This window comes from Terrapene carolina, unplaced genomic scaffold, assembly GCF_002925995.2.
Source record: "Terrapene carolina triunguis isolate 2854851 unplaced genomic scaffold, T_m_triunguis-2.0 Scaffold183, whole genome shotgun sequence".
Classification (NCBI taxonomy): domain Eukaryota; kingdom Metazoa; phylum Chordata; order Testudines; family Emydidae; genus Terrapene; species Terrapene triunguis.
Genome location: NW_020664534.1, coordinates 3,547,861 through 3,570,128, shown reverse-complemented (window position 1 = coordinate 3,570,128; position 22,268 = coordinate 3,547,861). Strand labels below are relative to the sequence as shown.

The window sequence follows — 22,268 nt, the reverse complement described above, 5'->3', positions numbered from 1 at the left end:
GGTTTGAGCACCCCAGGAAAAAGGAAAAGTCAGCGCCTGTGACAGCAGCCATTTGACATCCTAAAATCTATTGCAATATTATACAACAGGCTTGGAAGTGATGAACATCTTTCCTGTTTGAAAGGATTTTTAGGTAAACAGAATGGCTATTTTTTATACATCACTTTGGGGAAAAGTAGAAAAATCTTCCCCAAAAGATGAGGTATTAAAATTTCCTGGCTGCCAAATTCCTATGCCTCTTTTTCTATATATCTATGTCAATTAATAATTATCTACCTATGTTTTGATTTTAGTCCAGAAAATAACGCTGAGATACGCTTTTTGGGGGCAAAGAAGGGAGGAGGGAAGTTAGAAGACTTTTCAGAAGTAAAAAAACAAGAAAGAGAGGGAAAAAAAACTTTTTTTCCCTGAAGCCCTTCAAAACATTTTTCCTGATTAACTTCAAATAATTAAAAAAAAATCTTTTTGGCTAGGGACTACGCATGAGTAATTTAAAGCAGAAAGTTAGAGGGATAAAGGGTGTCCAGATTGGTTTTATAATTGAAAGTATCTCACATCCTCACCTACTGAGTTACTGCTGTAGCACCATAGTAATATATATTTTTCAAGTGTCAAGGATTCCAGTTATGAGCTTAACTGAGCCTTAAATCCTTGTGGAAAGGAAAGACCTTTTAAAATACTTATTAAATGCTAATCTTAATCATATTCATCGTTATTAAAACTTGAAATAGGTTGAAATACTTACATTACGTGAAATGAAAGACTAGCGATGGATCTGAGACACTCTGAAGAAATGGGAGAATAATTGCCAAAGATTAAGAAAGCAGAAATGGCCAAACAAGAAAAGACCTTAAAATGTCCAGTTAGATTATTTTTCATTAGAATAAGCTTTTCTTTTAAAAATTTACAGTAATTTAATAATAATAAAAAAGAGTTTAAAAATGAATTGAGACTTAAGTGCAACAAAGTGGGAAGAAATATTTGAATTCTTGTATTTGGGGTTGTTACGGACGCTTCAAACTTTCCCATGCACACTGTTCAGGCCTTACTAGTTCTTGAGACTGTTGATTAGTCAATAAGACTTGGGGCAACATTATTTATTTATTTATTTATATAACGGTAGTACCTATGAGTCCTGGTCATGGGCCCAGAACCCTGTTGTGCTGGGTGCGGTACAAACACAGAACAAGAAAATAATCCCTGCCCCCAAAGAGTTTACAATCTAAGTCTGGTTAAAATAAAAGAAATGGTATTAAAATAGGTTACTTTAATTTCAAAATGTAAAGAGATGATCAAAACTCTGTATATGTGCAGTACCCTCCTTCCTGGTCTACACTACAAACTTATGTCGGTATAACTACGTCGCTCAGGGGTGTGGAAAATCCACATTCCTGAGCAACGCAGTTATACCGACCGAACTTGCAGTGTAGTCAGCGCTATGTCGACAGGAGGGCTTCTCCCATCGGCATAGCTAATGCCTCTCAGGGAGGTGGGATACTTACGCTGACAGAAGAAGCTCTCCCATCAGAGTAGATAGCATCTTCACTAAGTGATGCAGCTACACCACTGCTGCAGTGCTGTAACTGTAGACAAACCCTCCTGTATTTTGCTGCTTATGAGCTAAAAACTTACTGGGGAAGCACTTAGTGATGGCTGCGACACAAACTCCTTAGAGAAATAAAAAGCCATACCTATGAGCTTTTGGACAAAATGGACGTGCCATGGTATATACTGCAGTTTTTTAATTTGCTCAAGTGACTTGTGCTTCACTTTGGTAAACCTAGTCTGTATGGGAGGTTAGAATTTAATATTAAGAAGCTTAATATATTTATTGTACTTTTTTTATTTTAGGAATGACATACCTTGACCATGCAGGCACAGCACTTTTCCCGCAGAGTCTTCTTAAGGAGTTTACTGATGATCTCAGTAGAAATATTTATGGTAAGTACCAAGCAACTTTCTCATTGTTTTCTGAGATTTAATCTAAATAGGCTAACATCATACGTACTTGCATTCTTTATACTGCAGTGGTCACGTGACAAATATAATGGTCTTTGTCATAGTTTGGGACAACTGCACCTCCTCAACCATCACCTCTATTGGGTAGAGACACGCATCTCACTCCTTCCTGACCGTTTTTTTTTCCAGACTGCACAGTTCCCACTCTACACTATGATATTCCCAGCAAGCCAGATCACCTAAACAGGCCAGCATCTCTGTTTTGCTTTCTCTTCAGAGGCTATGAACAGTGTAATTGCCACAGTTATAAGTTACCACATACCTCTTTATAAGCAAGCACATTTATTCTTAAGGTGAAAGCATTACAGAGAAAACATTAAAAACAATAAAAGAACATACATGTATGCTAAAAAGCTTGCCAGACATCACCCCAACTCCAACTTCAGGCTCTGGTAGGTGTCATTCCTTCAAAACCCACAACTGGGTTTTCCTTGTGGTCAGGAGTTCATAACGGTCTCAGATTCAGAACTAGAACCACCATGAATTGTTCAGTCTTTTCTGTATATGGCTTGGGCCTTTGATCTTGGCCTCATGTAACAGGTGATCAGCAAACAGTGGCCTGCTCCTCCAGCTTCAAAAGGCTGGGTTTTGGCATAACCAGAGGTGTAGAATTCCCATTGACCTCCCCCTAGATATTCCTCAGACAAACTACTTCATACTTTTTGTTCTAAAAGTCCATTCTTGCCTGTCACTTTCTTCTGTATAGTCCTTTGAACCCACAGATCTCACATCTATCTCCCAACTTGAGAAGTGACATACAATCCAGGCTCACAATAATACATAAACCATTCATTTAATATAATGGACCCCAAAGATACTTACACCTAATTCAGTGAGGTCTTCCAAGGATATTGCAGGAAATTGCCACATCTGTCAGTCTTATCTTGACTTTGTTCCCAGCTCTGTCACTAGCTCACTAAGTAACCCTGAGAAAGGCACATAAACTCTCCAGGCCATCTTGTCCTGACGTGCTGAGGGATCCTCTATACACAGTTTTTGCCTTGTTTCATGTGCAGGGGGAGGCACGTCAGTCCTCTTTGTGGGTATCTCAGCAGGTTCAGGACTTGCATGGGAGGAATGGGCAGGAACTGGGCTGCCAGAAAGTGAGTAGCCTCATCTTGGGTGGACGCTTTGTTTCTGGTATGTGCTCCCTGCAGCTCTGAGCACATGATTGCTGGCTTAGGAACTAGCCATTACCCTTTAACCAAAAAGCCATATTCTTTAAGGCAAGGGACACACATCAACATATTTGTGGGGTATAATGCTGAGGTCACCTGTGTGCAGGGCCAGATTTAGGGGCAGGCGACCAAGGTGACCGCCTGAGGTGCCGGGCTTGGGGGGCGCCAGGCTCAGGATGCTGTTTTTGTTGTTAGCGACAAAAGGGAAAATAGAATGTTCAAAGTAAATGTTTCAGATATATGAATGTTTTGAATGAGAATAAAATAAAGCCTTTGGACTGCCGTGGCCACGGTTATGACAATGGCATAAACATGAAGGGAAGAAACAGTGGCATCCAGGCAAGGATCCTTGCACTGAATCCAAGAGCTTTCTTCCTGCCTTGTGGCTGCCACTCCCTCAACATGGCAGCATCATCTTCTTTAGATACAGTATCTCTCTTCGGAGTACTGCAAAGGATATACATCCTGTTTTCAGCATCAACTCTCAGGACTAAGATCCTGATGGATAATGTTACAAATCTGACTGTGAAGCTGCTAAGTGACACTTGCTGGGAGAGCTGCATTGAAAGCATAAGGCCAGTGAGGTAGCAAGTGACTGAAGTTTACAATGCCCTAATGGAACTGGTGCAGGTGAGTAAAGTCGAGGCTGGAATCCGACATGAGGCGCAAAGCCTGGCAAACCAGATCACTGACTTCACATTTCTGATCTCAATTGTGGTTTGGCCTGATAGCCTGTTCCAAGTAAAGATTGTAAGCAAAGCATTACAAACTCAGTTAATGGACATCACAACCACTACTACTTTGATGAGAAGCTGCCTTGATTTTGTTGTGGCCCACAGAGACAATGAATTTGAAGATGCCATTACTGCTGCCAAAGAAATGGTGGAAAACTTAGGAGTTGAGCCTGCCTTCAAGGAAACTCATATTCATCATCAGAAGAGACAGTTTGGTTATGAGAGCAGAGATGAGGTGATGGAAAGCTCGGAAGAAAAATTCAAGAGGGAGGGTTTTTTGCTCTCTTATTTTGCTCGAATATCCATCAACAAACGATTTGGTCAAATGAAGCACCACAAAAAGACCTGAATTTTTTTGTATGATGACCTTAATAAGCTGCTGATGGACAGGAAAACACTCTTGAACAATTGTACAGAACTCCACCGGATGCTGACACATAGGGAATGTTCAGACGTCAATGATAAAGACCTGTATGTTGAATTGGACAACATCCATCACATTCTGCAATGTGGGAAGCACTCTCTATTCCAAGTTCTCCAATTCATTCATGAGATGAAGGATACTTTTCCTAATGTGTGGATAGCTTTGAGAATTCTTCTGATGCTGCTGGTCTCAGTCGCGAATGGTGAACGCACCTTTTCGAAGCTCAGGCTCATTAAAACATGTCTTCAATTGACGATGGCCAATGAGAGACAGACATCACTTGCTATTTTATCACTTGAAAGTGCAATTGGCCAGTCTTGGGATCTCTCTGACACCGTGCTTCAGTTCGTGAGGGCAAAGGGGAGAAAAGCGACCTTTTGAACTAAAGGACTAGGGTTAATATTCTAAGACTGTCACCTACTATAACACTATTTAATACTGGTCCACTCAATGTTGGTGCACAGTTCAATTTCTTGATGTTAGTACATTTCAGTTATTCTTAACATTAAAAAATTCTATAAGTTTAGAGGAAATGAATTATTTTATTTGCTTATATTTGGCATGAATAAATACAAATTTATAGATCCTAGTGTGCAAATTTATCGTTTTCTATGACAGGGATAAATCATGCATGCAAACTGTGCATCAAAGTTGCAGAATGGGCTACAAATGTAATAAAAAAGAAGATATTCAAAAGTTTATCAAACGGAGGGAGAGCACTGAAGACATTCCTCGCCTGGGCTGCCATTTGGTCCAGGACTGGACCTGCCTGTGTGCCACAGATGGATTTTGGCTGGTGCTTATTTTGTATACAACTGCTTCCTCTCCTTCTCCGTTGCCATGCCAGGGCAGCAGAGGACAGAATTTAGAATGCAGCTAAGTTCCACTAAGACTTAGAAATAGTTCCTAGTGTAGAGGTTTTAGCTTGAAATGTAGACCAATGAGTGAGTATTATAATAGTATAAGTTGATTTGATCTTAGCAATGTGCTTTATTTCAGAATTTTTTATTCAAGTGCATATTAGTGATATTAAAAATTAATGTTATGTCACTATAGTCATTTTAAAGCCTAATATTTATAGTCTAATCTCAGCTATTTCAAATAACATTGAGCTGAAATCTGATATATAAATTACTGTCCCTGATGGAAATTTTAAAAATATTTCTGTTAAATTAGTGAGTCAGTCTAATGCTCATGCATGTGAAGTAACATCTTAAACCAGAACTTTATAGGATCTGCAGTGCTATGGAAGAATGAGCTAAATCCTAATATTTTTTTCCTCTTTTCATCAAAATTGTCAATTATATTTCAAGTACAGGGCCAATTTCTCTCCCCATTTACACCTGTGAACCTCATGTAGTGCTGCTAGGTGACACAGGTGTAAAGAAGAAAAGTATTAAAAGACACTGATGTAAGTAAGTAAGGGTAGACCTTGTTTGCAGATCTTAATTTTTGGTGATTATTCACAGCTCTAAAGGACCACAATTTGCTGAAAGCTTGTAAATTGCGCAGACTCAATTTGGAAATCACTGAGCTACAACAAATATGAGAGCCCATGGAACCTATTTTAGAGTCCATTTTCACAATGAAACTTCACTTTAAGATAGAACTGTATTATTCTGTTTAAGGTCTCTACTCTAATCCCTGCAACAGTAAGAAGCCCAGTGATTTTAGAAACTATGTAAAATAGTTAAGACCATGCACTTTTACTGCAAGAATTATATGGATCTAACAATTTAACTTTTTACATTTTATTTCTCAAATGTTTAGTCATGAGGTGAATGTAAGTGCTTATTAACATGAAAGAGTGATGTGCTTGCCTTGAGGTCCACATACTCTTTCTCATAGAGATCTACCACATTAACTTCAGTGAAAGCTTATTGCCTCTCTGTTATTTAATTTCTGAACAAACCCTGCCAGTTTGTTTTGAATTGTGTGAAGCTGGCTGATAATATTGCGATGGAGTGGATATCCACTAAGACCTGCAGTCAAACCACAAAAATTATTCCCATTTAAAACATAGGATAGATTAAACCCAGCTGACCAAAAATTAATTGGTTGTCACTTCAACATACCATACCTTTTAACCCTCCGTTATTGGCTTCTTAACGTGTGTGTGTGTATTTATTACACATGCATACTCTATAGCTTCCTTCTAGCGGAACAGTAGTCAGCTGTAATTTCCTTCTAATGGAACTCTCTTAATATTAGTAATTGATCTAATTGTATCTGCCAGCTGAAGTTTCAAGGTCTGTCATAATTGCTTTCTTCTGTTATATGTCTCTCCTCTTGACTAACTACTCTAAGAAGCTTCAGGGCAGCACTGTGAAATATTCATTAAATCTCTTTTTGTCATCTTTTCACTGGCTTGGTCTAGTACTTTGATAAAGAAAAAAATATTAACAAAACTGATTAATGATTGTCTTCCATGTCTCTGTTGTCTCCTAGGCAACCCTCATAGTCAGAACATCAGCAGCAAGCTGACATATGACACTATTGAGCATGTCCGATACAGGTAGAATACTCTTTATTTTATTTTGCATTTTGGTTTCCAATGTACTGTTTGGATTATTCCTTGGAGTTAGCCATTTTTGTGGATTTTTCGTTGCATGTGATAGTACATCTAATTTATAAATTCCATGAGACATTCGTCAGGCTCTTGTTGGAGGGATTAGGAGATCACCAATGCTTTTCCCCCCACTGTCAATATCACACCTGTATTTATGTAACTACATGATAATGGAGCCTGAGCCTGGAGTTGCATTAGGATGTAAGGACTGAAACCTTAACCCCATTTTGGTCGTGATGATTAACAAGACGGTGTGAGCGTGCAAGGTCATGGTTCAAATGCAGGAGGCATGCTAAAAATGACCTAATAGACTACAGGAATTCGTACGTTACTTTTACAGAAATTACTAAACTACTTTATATATATCTTAAAGTAGTTTTAGTTTTAAGGAGAACAAAGAATATTAAATGAAGACTGTGAGATACTGAGTGTAAGTGCTTTTTGTTCTGGTTTAGAGGGGGAGCTCAAACAGAAGACCATCCCTGTCTCCAAATAATTCTGAGATAGGTATGCTAAGAATTTTCTTTTAGCCATTAACTTACCAAAATAGAGGGAAGATGGGATTAGTTTAGCCAGTCATTGGTTTTAATTGTTGGCACTGGCAACTATAAAATTAAGGTATGTATGTAACTAAGTATAAAAAGCTTTCATAGTAGTATAACAGTATGCTCTGGGCCTTTGCCTTTAGTGCACTGTTTGCCCAAAGCACAGAGGTCTTGGCCCTTATTCTGTATAGCATCTTCCTTACAAACCATGGCATATCCCAAAGCACTTTACAGAATTCAAATCCATAAAGCCATACCACTGTGATGTTTGAAAGTGTTCTAATTCTGAATCAACAAAATCTGCAATTTATCCTTTTCCTCTTTGATCTCATAATGGAGATTTACAAAAGTATAAGTCTGACAAGACCTGTTCTGAAGAGATTGCAGTCCATGACCCAAATCCTGCTTTCATTACTTTCTGAAAATGTAGCCTTTGCTTATACCTGCCACAGCGTCTGTCCAATGGGATGCAGGATTACAATCTATTAAATTAGGGCCAACATGAAGTAACTTAGACTAGTTATGTGAGTGACGATTATTCACAGGAGTAAGGGTTCCATATCAGGCCCATAGATTGCAACGCCCATAACACTGTCCAGTCCCTGTAGTAAGAAACAGAATTTTATACAGATTATGGGCTTCCATGGGGACTAATTTCCACAACAATTGCTAATTCACATCTCATTTTCCTAGCACTGATTCTGTGAGGCACATTCAGTTCCGCTACACATTTGTGTGTGAAGCAGTCTCTCTAACATAGGCATCCGAAGAAGTGGGTTGTAGCCCACGAAAGCTTATGCTCTAATAAATTTGTTAGTCTCTAAGGTGCCACAAGTACTCCTGTTCTTTTTGCGGATACAGACTAACACGGCTGCTACTCTGAAATCTCTCTAACATGTTCAGCTCAGATCTGTAGCTGCTGACTTATAAAGAATCATTTCACAATTAAACAGTAAGGGCTAGATTGTGATTCCCTTACATACGCTGTAGTAGTACCTTACGTGGCAAGAAGTCTCATTGACTTCAGTGGGATTACTCAAACTGTAAGGTACTGTTCAACATAGGTGAGCGTAACAGGCTAACCCTTAGTAACTGTTTTATTTTAAGACCATTTTTGAAATAGCCAGTGCACTATCTAGAGTCATGGCTTCATAATCATATTGTATATGGGGGGGAGGAAGAGTGATGGTATCTTACAGTTCTGCTAATATTTTGGGGGAGTGGGCAGATTGCTTCAAATTTCCATATGTCTGTTATATATTCTACCATAATTTTACTTTCCACTGATTAATAGAGGATTATATAATCCACTCGTTCATGTTCCTTTTTAACTGATCTCCTCTCATGCAAGCATACCTGAAGATGTACTTTACTATAGTTTCTAGAAATATTTTAGTGCCCCATTATTATTATTTTATTTTATTATTATAGGGTAAGAAAGAATGACTTTCAAATTAATGCTTGTATGGATTTCTCTAAAAGAAACTAGCATTTTCAGCTAGATTTATTTTGGACCTGGATTTGGAAGAGTATAATGATTTTGTGTGTGTGCAAGGAACAGCAGGAAAGAAGTTTAGAAGCATCTTAGTAAAAACAGCCTGTGCCCTTCTTCCCCCACACAGTCATGTACTGTACTACACCTAATAGGCTTTGTCAGCCAGTTAGACTGTTAGAAAGTTGATCGTATTTCTCAATAAAAGTTTGAAAAGCACAATCATCAAAACAGCTTATTCATAAAGGTTCAGGAAAAAAGAGTCCAATAAAAGAACCCTCCGTAAATCAGCTATCAAAAAAGCAATAAAAATATAGTTTAAAAAATCTGTACTTTCATGACATTGCTTGTTTTTGATTAGTTGCAATGTGACAAGATGAGGAGGCAGGCAGCTCTATTCTGCATCACAGCCACCATCTTTGATTTCCTCAGTAGAGGAAAAAAATCCAGCTGGCAGATTTAGATGTTTTAAAATGCTTGTTTGCTTTTAAATCTGCTGTTTGAGCAGAAACTCTGCTTAGGGAATGGCTTTTAGAAAAGTTCGCAATATTCTGACATAACCAGAATGGGGCAGCCATTTTAGATGTTTTTTTTCTCTCTGACAGAGGATCCAAGCAAGTATGTTAAAACAGAAATTAAGCGTTTACGTTTTACGTTAACGGGATATATGTTTTGCTCCAATAACACACAAATTGTTCCATAATACAGAACTATATGACTTGATCGCTCCTCAAACTTTGTCAGCTACAGGACATTCTTGGAGTATAGACTTGCATTCTATTAACATTAATGCTTAAATATTGGAAGCTGTAGAATATTTTTGAATTTACAAAATTTCAACAAATTTTTCACAAAAATTGCTTGCTGTTTTTCAACCAGGTCTATTAAATAAAACAGAGTAAAAATAATAATGATTCATTCTTTATAACAGCATCAACATTTGTCTTGGATACCTTTTCCCTGCTTGAAAATGTTTATCTATTGATAAATCTATTAAATATTAAGTATACTCTATATACTAAGTGACAATATTGCAAACAGACACCTAGCTAATGATGCTACTATGTTTATCTCATGACAGTCTTAAATAAATGCTAAAAGTTCCTTAGTGTACTTAACTGATGTCTTGTGCATTGGAAGCATGCTCCTTTCTGTTGTTCATCCATGATATGGAAATATCATCACTCCAGTTTCTTTCATGAAGGCTAAAGAGTATGACTGTAATTCACACCTCTGGTGCTGTATAAATAATACCCGAGTTTGCAAGTTCAACAGTTGTTACATTGTTTTTAGTTAGTTGTTTTGTTTCTCATACAGGCATTTTAAAATATTTGCTTTCTGAATATTTTAAAACAGTTGCTCTTTCAGATCTTGAACTTGCGATCTCAGACGTTGCATCACTGTTCTCTAGCCATTAAATCAGACAACTGCATGAGAGGATGTTATTCTTTTTCTATATTTATGTAATGTATTAAAATATAGGGTCAAATCATCAGCTGATGTAAGTTGACATATCACCATTGAATTCAATTGAACTAGGATAGTTTATGCCATCAAGGGCCTGGCTGTAAATTAAAAAAACAAACACAAGAATCTAAATATGAAAAAAATCAAGAAATTCCCCAGCAAAGGTTTCAACACCAAACTTGGATCTCATCCAAGACAATAAATAGTACAGAATGGAGTGGGATCCAGAGAATGATTCTGCTCTGATTGAAGTCAATGGGATCTTTGCCATTGAGATAAAGGGGAACAAGTTTGGGTCCAGAACTAGACCAATATACTTTTCATGACGGCTGCTCTCAGGATATGCTGAAAAGAACTCAGTAACTTTTTTTATAGGTCTATAGAAACTACAGGAGAAGAATAATCTCTCTTGCCTGGGAATACTAATTGAAAATGTGAAAGAGGAGTAAAATTAATGTAAATGGCTAAATTTAGTTATTACTTATGAAAATGGTTGTGCCTCTGTAGCAATATATACAGTTAAGTATTATTGGATTTTGCCAAGAAAATAGTCTTACATATTTTTTGGATAATTTCTCTATAGTGTATTTCAATAAACCATTTAGCAACATGCAGAGCTTTAGTTTGCTACCCTGTACGGACAGCATACACTATTTATCAAATAAAAGATGGTGAGTTTCAAAGCCAGATTTATTTTTAAAAATAGTTATTGTGGGTTCTGGAATATGATACACAAGATCAGAAATCTTTCTCTACCATAGTTCTCCAGTGCTAAGCAATCTGTGTCAGAAAACAGCAATGTTGGAATGGTTACATACATGGAAATTGCTTGACCTTTCATACACAGTAAGAAACAGCAGATACAGTATCTTCTTAGTATTGATTTGTCCTTTCTAAAGGTCACTAACTGGAGACTGTATGGATGAGTGAAATCTAAGCACCACATTCTGCCCTTCCTAATGGTGCACACTTGCGTGGAAACCTTGTTTAAAAATCAGGGTGACTCAATTCTTTTACAATACTGGGTTTATAAAATCTTTCTTTTGCAAGTGCTGCTTCCTTCAGTCCACCTGGCCATACTGAAGTAACAGCACTTCTATTATTCAGTAAGGAGAAATGCTACATGTTTAAAGAGCTAAGGGTTCCATACTACTCAGTGAGTTAGGAGAGTGGAAACACCTGAAGTTCCCTGAAATTCTTCCATCTGGAGGGGTTTTCTTCCTTACCCCAGCCCTGCTGAACCAGCCACTTGCAAGCTTTGCACATTTAAAGTGGTGCATATTCAACTCAACATTAATGTCAAAAGTCAAGCCAATAGAAGCTGTATTCGGTATGATGTTTGTCAATAATGTACATTTTGATGTCCTTAGCAATACAGGATAATTAAGAGAAAAAGAACAGTTTTGGGGGTGAGGGACTCATTTTTGTGCAGAGTTTAAATATCAAATATCAGTCTTGCACAGGCATGCACAAAAGTGATCTCAAGTGTACATGGAGATGTCTTATGCACTGTTGTCATAGCTGTGTTGGTCCCAGGATAGTAGAGGGACAAGGTGGATGAGGTAATATCTTTCATTGGACCAACTTCTGTTGCTGAGAGAGACAAGCTTTCGAGCTTACACAGAGCTCTTCTTCAGGTCTGGGAAATGTAGCATGCACATAGGAGAGTGGAAAAAGCCGTTGTGCCCATATAGACTGACCCCGTGACCACTGGCCTGAATTCATGTTCCATAACGCATTGAGTGACAACAAAATGGTAAGGTAAACCATTCTGTTCAACAAAGCCACACTTTCAATTTTCCCTCCACAACATGCAGCCTTTCACCTATTTGCTGAAACATATTTTTTCTAAATACTAAAGAGGAATTCCCATGGGAGTTAGGCGCCTAAATACTTTTGAGGATTTGGGCCTCAGTTTTGCAAACACTTGTCTCTGTGATTCATTTCTTTGGGGACTGCTCATCGTTGCGAATACTGAACTGGCTAGTAAAAGTTTGCAGGCAGGCCAACAGGTATCATTCTACAGGAATAAATTGGCAGACCAACCCATTATGCTTGGAATTACATTCACTTGCAACGTAAGAGCCAGTGAAACACCTCTTTATTCCACTTTGTTAGCTCAGCTCCTGGACTTTCATCTCTGTGGTGATAAATTTATTAACTGTTTACTTGATAAGTAGGAGCTTTAGGAAGTAATGTGTTAATGTTCTCTTTTATTCATCTGCTAGCAAGCTTTATGGCATCTGCACTCCCTATAAAGAGAATGCGATAAACAACATCTAAACATTCATAATGTTTCTGTCTTGGCATGCTAAGAAATCCCAGTTACATAATCTGAAATGCTAAATGTTATTTAAAAAAATAAGCAGTGAAATATGTAAAATATTATAAAATCTGGAGTCTGCACCTGATAACATTTTGCAACACACACAGGGTCAATTTTTTTATGGCTTTATTCAGACAAATCTCCAATTGATCATAACCAGAGATTTGCTTACATAAGGCGTACAGGATTGCGCTCTCTCTATATATTTGTGTGTGTGTGTGTGTGTGTGTGTGTGTATTTTTATATATATGTGCCCATGAATCTGAATGTGAGGACCCACCAGGAAGTAATTGTGACCACCATTATGCTTCCTCTGAGGCTTATCTGTGAGAAGACTGGGTGAAGCATGTAATTCAGTATTGGGGAAAAATCTTAATTTGGAATTTTGAGTTTGATTCCCTCTATGATGGATTTGGAGGTACCTTGATAATTTATGAATGCTGTATGTTGACCTGGGTAGTGGGAGGTTTACTGTATGAATATAATGGTTTTGTTTAATATGTGCTGTTGGGGGACAATGAGCAGGAAGGAACAGAATGCTTCAAGATGCCTCCTCAAACACTTAAGAGACCATGATTAGCTTTGATTTTACCTCTTGCTCCAGCCAAACTAAAAACTGGTTTTGACCAAAAAGGCCAAGGCCAGGGAATGCAGAAGAGGAGAACGTTGATAGTTTAAAGAGGGAGTCTCTTTCAAGAGTGGGGCAGTTGTTTAGGGGAAATCTAGTGAGATGCAGAATTCCTGCTGGGGAGTATATGAAGAAGTTAGGCCTGCCTAAATTACCAGTCAGGATGGTAATCCGTTAGGGAAAATAGACTTGTGTAGGCTGTTGTGTTAAAATCTTTTTTTTTCTAAAAGCTTTGTTCCTACTGCACAATAAACAATAGCTTAAGAAGGTGGTTTGGGGTCACTGTATACACCACTGGTCACAGATTGCCACAGGGAAGAATCGCGGGTGCTCAAACCCAGGCAGCCCTGTTTGGTAAGCATGGTTGATACATAAGGTACTGTAGCCCGGGGCCAGGTTTAGGAGTGGGAGTATTGTGGGATTGATAAAAGTATGAGGTCTGACACCTAAAGGGGTGCGCTCTAAGAGACCAGAAAGGGGACAGAGGTGCAGTTATAACACATTCTGCCTTTTCTGGAATCCAGACTGCAACAATCAAGCCAGATTGACACCCCCCTCTGATGAAGGAACAGCCTCTGTGGCAGTGAAGTCAAGCTTTACCTGGACGGATCCCTAAATTGTTCCCTAAAACAAAGTAAATGTTATTTAACTCAGGTTCTGAATGAGAAAGATGGCCCTGTGACCTTCAGTTTTTCTGCTGCATTTGGAAGAAAAGCCACAAATTTTCTGCCATAATATTGCTGGGCCAAAGTAGCAACAGAGTTTAAAAACTATACAGACCAGGGAAGACCGAGAGAGAATTAATTGAGAAACACAGAAGTTACAATTCAGGTGATTAAAATTGTGCAACAGAGAAAAACAAATACATTTCGTAGGCTCAGAAGAATGGATGAGTGTTGGTGACGGATAAAGGTAAGACAAAAATTGGCAGTGGTAAACTAATTGGGGATCAGGTGAGAAACGGAGAGCCCAGTGATGTGCAGGGATCATTGGCTGCCAAGTTTCAGCTAAGCCAGATCAGAAGAATCATGCCAGTCTGCGTAATGCTGTTGAAGATACAGTAACAAAAGGGGTGCTATTGACTGCATAAAAAACAGGTTTGATTGAACATCTAACTTGATTGACGTGCTCTGGATTCCAGAAAAGGCAGCATGTGTTATAAAAGCAAAGGGGAACGACACAGGGACATCTCAGATAACTGAAGGAAAGCAGAGGCACAATATAGGTTAGAAGATCTTTGGTTCAAAGATCAGATAAGTTTGTATAGTCCAGAATGGATTGTAGCACACGTTTTACTGAATTGGTTATATGCTTTTGGCGGGAGGGCCTGGGGCAGAATCCTTAGAACTTGCTGGAAGCCAAAGCATTGGCTTTTCTTTGCAGAATGCTTTTGTTTTAGAGTTTCATACCAGAATGATGTTGAACTGATGATCCGTAAACTGGCTGAGATTGATTTGAGCGCCAAACTGAGCAAAAAGAGAGAACATGCACAGACAGATGTTACTCCTACATCTTCTTGAAAGGAAAAATCATTTGATTGATCTGATTCTCTGTCGTACAGAGCAACTAGTTCTTTAGAGTAAAATGCATTGGCTTTCATGTGTGGCTTGAAAATGCACAGCAAATGTGTCAGTAAAAACTTCATGGAACTTTGCAGATTGTTGCCAGTCATATAGAATTTTCTTTTGACTTAAGAAAAACCGCTCCTTTTCATTATGCCCAATCAATCTGGAAGAAATTCTGACTTTTATCCCTCTACACAGTTCAGTGATTCAAGTTTCTGATCTGCTTTAAGGATACTGTTTCTTGTGTTATGATTGCTGCAAGTAATGAGAAGGAAGAATTCCTTCAAGAAGCAATCTGAGCCATGACAGGCTGTAGGAGCATGAAAGATGTGTAAAGAGTTGGGCAACATCTGTGCACGTAACTGCTTTCTTTTTTGTGAGGGTTAATAACCAGCGAAGAATTAATGTTTCGGTGTCTAATTTGCTAATGTACCTAGATTTTATTTGTTTGTTTGGTATTTATCAGAGCAGGAGGAAAATGCATTGGTCTTATGTGAGGTTCTCCAGCTGAGTAACATGTTTCTCATATTTAGAATTTGTTTGATGCTTTTTAAAAGGTAAGCAAGCCCATTTCAGAGACTAAGACATGCACATCATGAAATCTTTATGAAGACTCCTGCTTGGAATCCGTTCAGTGTTCACATCCAACAGTGTCTAGCTTAACACTGCCATTTTTCAGCCATCCTGCTATTATCTCTCTGTATTTAATTTCCTTTGCCTTTTTAAAGTGATTTAGCTTTCTCTGATGTTCATTCATTTTGAAGTTTATAAAGTCATCTCTGTGGATTTACATTGAAATTTTGCCTGAATGCACATAAATCAGTGCCCATAATGTGGTAGGAAAGATTCTAGACCCTTAAGCCACCAAACGTCCACTGAGAAACACCCATATTCTAGTTGCTTAAAAAACCTGGCACTATAAATGTGCACTCTATTTGCTTATGGGTTTTGGACTATATTAAGATTTATAACAGCATTGTTTAGCAATGCACAACAGTGTCAGAACCAAAGATGCTCAAAAACGCTAAACTCATTATCTGGAATGCAATGCCAAGGCTTTGCATGCTGGACCCCAGACCCATTAATGTGGCAGATATTTGTGCTGACCTATCTTTGTCCTCTTTGAATCAAAGTGTCTGGCTATTGCTAGTGAAACACTTTGCTTCGTAGAACACTCCTAACAAGCAGTACTCATACTCTGTAAATTGTACTGAAGGAACGAATATGCCTCTTCTCCTGAACAGTAAGTAGCACCTCAACCTTCCACCAATCTGCCGACCCCTCCTAGTACCACTGAGAAGTGACCCAGTCCCCTTCCGCTCTCTGACCCTTGTACAATACCTCATCCTCCAAAAGAGCCTCCAGCTGCCCTTTTCCAGCTGCTGATTCATCTCTCCCACCTTTCAAATGCTCATCTCCCTCTACACTGTATTAAAACTCCAATTCAACCTGCTCTCCACTTTCATCCCTTCTGACTTAACCAATACTGAATTAAACCTGCCTCTTAGATAGAGCTGTTCAAATTCTAACAACTAGTTTTGTGGGAAATTTCTAAATGTTATGGGGGGGATTCGTTTTGGTTGAAATTTCACACCACATTTTCTTTGGTTTGTCAATGAAAAACTGAAACCCTAACCTGAAATGTTTTTATTATTATTTATTATTATTGTACTTTTTGAAAAAATGGTTTAGTAAACATTTTGGGTTTTCAACATTTGAACATTTTTACTGAAATATTTTTGGTTTAAAAATGGAAAATTTGATTGAAAATGGTGATTTCTGTAAAATTGTTTTTGATGAGAAGCCATTTTCCATCAAAATTCCTTGTCACGTTTTTTGTTGTAAAAATCTACAGTCAGTTGCCAGAATTTTTCTCAATGCAAGACCTGACTCAACTCACCTCCAAGTGTCAGATGTAGTTCCTCAGTATCAGTCTCATGGAGCATGCCTAGGACTCAATAGCTGGCTACTTTTTTTTGCAATTGTACCAAAACATTTAATGCAAAAAAACTGATGCAATTAAGACCCTATGTATATAGTGTAATTTATGTGCTGTATTATATTTAAGTAAAGCAATTAGAAAAAAGTATTCTATCCTTCAAAGTGATATGATGTCTTTTAGCCTTTACTTGGTGCTTTCCATGTTCAAACCATTGTACAGATATTGAATAATCATTGAAGCATGCCAGTGAGCTCAAAGTATTATCATCCCCACTATTCCGATGGGGAAACTGAGGTACAGTGTGGTTAAGTGGCTTGTCTAAGGCCATAAAGTAAATCAGTGATAGAGTAGAACTCAAGACTTCCTGACTCCCAATGCTGGGCTATTCCTCCCATACATAATGTATGCTACATGTAGGGGTACTACAGATGTGAGGGATCTCTGAAAGAGCTTGTCAGAAGTACTGAGACCATTTTTCTCTGAGTCTATCTTTAAAGGTTAGGTAAAGTAATTACTGAATAGCCTCAGCATTTATTTTTTAGCATAAGCCTTCAGCCCCAGCCATTGGAAAGCTTTTGTCTTGAGATGAGGGTATTCCTGCTTAAAGAAGTGGAAACACTGTGACTCTTAGTACACAAAGTGTCTGCTTGCTTCTTTTGTAAGGATAGGTCTGTGAGTTCCCCTACTCCCTCAGGGTAGAAGCCAGGAGGAGGATTCTGTCCCCTGGACTCACAGGGATCAGTGAGTATCAGCACAGAGACCATTGATTCCAAACTGCCTCCCTGACCCTTCATGCGATCCATAGCCTGTGGAGAGCACTGCCACATAATGGGGATTCCACAACCTGGGGTGTGGGGAGCAGCACACTTTGATGCCTTGGGTGTGCAGGAGGGAGGCAAAAATCTGGCTGAGACCTGTGAGCCCTTCACCCATGCCAATTCTGAAAGTGATGTCCAGTAACTCCTCCCTGCTGTCAAAGGGCTGATTCAAACATTTCTCTTTTAAAATCACAGTGTGCAACGTTTTCAGTTCATAATCAAATTTATATTTTCATTTTAACCCAGTTGCCCTTGAGGGCTACAACTCAGTGCCTTTGGCAGGCCACAGGTTAGAAGCCAATAGATTACGAAATAATCATTTTTTTAAATTAAGCCATATTTAGCAACAACCTAGACGCATAGACTTTAAGGCCAGAAAGGATCATCTATTTTGACCTCCTGCACATTGCAGGCCACAGAACCTCACCCACCCACTCCTTTAATAGACCCCTAACCTCTGGCTGAGTTACTGACGACCTCAAATTGTGATTTAAAGACTTCAAATTACAGAGACTCCTCCATTTACACTAGTTTAAACCTGCAAGTGACCCATGCCCCATGCTGCAGAGGAAGGTGAAAAACCCACCAGTGTCTCTACCAATCTGACCTGGGGAAAGATTCCTTCATGACCACAACTATGGCGATCAGTTAAAACCTGGGCATGTGGGCAAGACCCACCAGCCAGACACCCGGGAAAGAATTCTCTGTAGTAACTCAGAGCCCTCCCCATCTAGTGTTCCATCACCAGCCATTGGAGATATTTGCTACTAGCAGTCACAGATCAGCTACATGCTATTGTAAGCAGTCTCATCATACCATCCCCTCCATAAACTTGTCAAGCTCAGTCTTGAAGCCAGTTAGTTTTTTGCCCCCACTGCTCCCCTTGGAAGGCTGTTCCAGAATTTCACTTCTCTGATGGTTAGAAACCTTCCTCTAATTTCAAGCCTAAACTTGTTGATGGGCAGCTTATATCCATTTGTTCTTGTGTCCATACTGGTGCTTAACTTAAATAACTCCTCTCCCTCTGAGGGTATTTGTCCCTCTGACTCTTACAGAGAACAAACATATCTTCCCTCAGCCTTTGTTTGGTTAAGCTAAACAAGCCAAGCTCTTTGAGTCTCTTCTCATAAGGTAGGTTTTCCATTCCTCTGATCATCCTAATAAGCCTTTCTCTGCACCTTTCCAGTTTGAATTCATCTTTCTTAAACATGGAAGACCAGAATTGCACACAGTATTCCTGATGAGGTCTCACCAGTGGCTTCACAAATAACAAAAGTTTCTTGAGTGGAGTTACACCAGGAATGAATTTGATCTTTCGACTGTTTAGATTATACACAATAGAGTCTTTTTAACTCACATGGAAAACCCATTGTCACTTAGCGAATTAGCAAGTAAATGAACAAACAGGTTAAAAACAGAGAGCAAGAATACTGCATTACAAAATTTATATCATTTATTTGACAATTGTCATTCTCTTTTACTTTGCAGTAATATGTTACAGGACAGGCATTTTTATAGAACATCAGTGAATGAGTCCTAGTGGCTCTTATAAAAATAAAACCTACTAAAATGAGACTTCATTTTGACACTGCATCTGCTAAAATAGAGAGAGAGAGAGAGCAATTTGCATGTGTGGTTTATAAGGTACGTGCATTAGCAAAGTCCCAGTGAACAAGGTTGTACCTGTTGTAGCTTTTAGTGATGGAGGGAGACAGGGCCGGTGCTACCATTAAGGCGAACTAGGCGGTTGCCTAGGGCACCAAGATTTGGGGGCGCCAAAAAGCGGTGCCCCCAATTTTTTTTTTACAGCGTTCCTCCCCGAGCGCGCGGTCGCAGCTCCACTTCTCCCACCTCCCAGGCTTGCAGCGCCAATCAGCTGTTTGGCGCCGCAAGCCTGGGAGGAGAATTAGAGCGGGGGCGGCGTGCTTGGGGAGGAGGCGGAGCAGAGGTGAGCTGGGGTGGGGAGGTGCCGCGCAGCTCCCCGGGGCGGGGGGGGGGGGGGGGGGGGGGGGGTGCCGCAGGGTGGGGGGAGCAGGGAGCTGCTGAAGGGCGGGGGCGCAAGGTGGAAGTTTCGCCTAGGGCACGAAACTTCCTTGCACCGGCCCTGGAAGGAGATTATGCAACCCATCCTGATATGTCTACTCTCTGCTCACTGTTAGTAACCTGTTATGTGCTTACCTAACTCTTTCTGGCAGGCTGTATGTAGGTAGATCCTGCCTAATCCCTCACACTATGCACTTGAGTTGTGTATTAATGAGCCACATCTGTCATGCCGTATTGCTTGAATGTATATCCTTTCTGTAGGCTACATTATATTTTTACATCTCCTTTACTTTTAGGAATTGAAGATCAGCCTAAGGAATGAAAGTTATTGCTTATTGCTACCAGGGCCAGCTGCAGTGTTTTTGCCGCCCCAAGCGGCGGAAAAACAAAAACAAAAAGCTCTACCGCTGCCGCTACATTCTTCAGCGGCAATTCGGCGGCAGGTCCTTCCCTCCAAAAGGGACTGAGGGACTCGCCGCCGAATTGCAGCCAAAGAGCCAGACGTGCCACACCTTTACATTGGCTGCCCTAAGCACCTGCTTGTAGCGCTGGTGCTTGAAGCCGGCCCTGATTGCTACCTCCTCATCTTACCATAACATGCTTTTCTGTCCATATGGAAGCTTAGCATGCCGAATGCTTGTGATATTTGGTGAGCTAAATAATAGGATACAATACGATAGGATGACACTGACAGAATTCTCTGAAACACAAGAGAGGAATGAGACTTGGGCACACTCATATAAGCTGAGGCTGCAGTTTTATTAAATCAACCAAACCTTCTGAAGGGCAATGAGTAGAAGGGAAAAAAAGGCAAATACTGGTTGCCCCAGTCAGGGATAAAACCTAAACATCCCCAATCAGGACCAGGAAGCCAAGCCTTCCTGTACCACCCATTTATTCCCCCAACCTGACCCAAAAGGGGTGTGGTCAATGCCCTTGCTTCTTACTACTCCCATATGGCTGACAAACCTGGCCAAGGGAGAGAGGAGGCACTTCTGATCCTTCAGGGTTTCCTAAGGATGTCCATTCCCCTGCCTGGTCCAGCCAAAGCCCCACTACAATGAGCAGTGATGGGTGCATAGTTTCCTGTAAATCCTCTGTGCACGGATTTAATCCCCGGTGTGGGGGAATTTTAGCATGCCCAAAGCCTACAGAGAACCTTCTAGGGGACCAAGGTCATGCATATTGTGGGAGGGTGAGCCAGGAGAGGCCCGGTGTTGGCAGGATGGACTGGGAGGAACATGCATCTTTCGTCCCAGCAACCAGTGGGAAGTCCCTTGTTATCCTCAAATAATGAGGTTTTGACCTGTTGTTTCATCCATCTGAAGAAAAACTCCGCCGCTCTGACAGGATTCAGGAGCAGGTACACAATGGGGAATCTTGTGCAGTTTTCCTCCTCCTTGATCCCCTCCTGTGAGTTTTGAATATGGGTGGATATAATCTGTCTCATAATGACAGGTCAGCCACAAAAGGTTTGATTTGAAAAAGCAGAAAGTATTCAGATGCATCTCCAAGCTTGTCTGAACACGTTCATATGTATAAACATCTCAATGGAAGGAAATTATTCCAGTATATAGTGCTGGGAATTTAGCATTTGTAATGAACTGCAAAAACGAGTTTGATGAAGTGTATTTTTAGTATACAATCAGAGATAAGCCGTAGAGCAAAAATGTGATATTACAGGTAGTATTCTTAACAATGCAGTGCAAATGAAATTCTGCCAGCTTTAATTAAACAAGCTTACACTTCACTGAGATTTTGAAATTTAATTCTGTTAAACTCAAGTCTCAGATCCTGTAAATTGAAAGATATTTTGATACGTTTCAAAGGCTGTTTATACTTACTACAACAGTCAGGATATTTCAGTATGTTAATTGCAGCCATTTTAGTTTCTTTAGGCACTTTACTGTTGAGTGAAAATGAAACACGTTAACCTTCCATTAAATGTAGCCCAAGAAGGTCACAGATGTAACTGCAATTAGTGTGAGGGTTTAAGGTGTTAGAATTTTAGTATAACTGTCTTGTGCATGTCTAGTGAAGCTGCACAGTGAGAAGTGTGATGCAATACATTGCTGTGAAGCAATAGGGACAACGGGTGATTAAGAGCTCCTGTGGATCTTGTAAAGTGGGAAGGGTTTGAATGAAGATTCCTGCTCACTTTGTAAAATGCATTGGAAGGAATCCTACTGTGGTCAACTTTAGACGTGACATCCTGGCCCCATTGAAGTCAATGGGGAGTTTTGCCAATGATTTCAATGAGGCCATAATGTATGCTAGAAGCTCCACAGCTCAGATACCATTTTAATGGGCATGGTTTTGTGGCATTAGTTGTGAATGTTTAGAGCCACTATTCATAGTGGCCACTAGAAGAAGGTGAGCGTCTTTGTAAACAGAAAAGGAAAACAGTCTGGCATTCATCCCAATCACAGTCTCCTGGGTCTATGTCGTCTCCACAGGACAGCTAGGGAAGGCACTTTGTGTAGGGTTACCATATTTGGAGTGTCCAAAAAGAGGACAC

At 39.7% G+C, this 22,268-nt stretch overlaps 1 protein-coding gene across 1 annotated transcript in view; it reads left to right on the top strand.

The window, feature by feature from the left end:
• Positions 1-22,268, top strand: part of MOCOS (molybdenum cofactor sulfurase) — a 388,002-nt gene that overhangs the window by 45,820 nt on the left and 319,914 nt on the right. The window contains exons 2-3 of the mRNA XM_026654152.1: positions 1,852-1,941; positions 6,804-6,870. Of these exons, the coding sequence (XP_026509937.1) occupies positions 1,852-1,941; positions 6,804-6,870 (157 nt within the window). The remainder of the gene's footprint in view (positions 1-1,851; positions 1,942-6,803; positions 6,871-22,268) is intronic.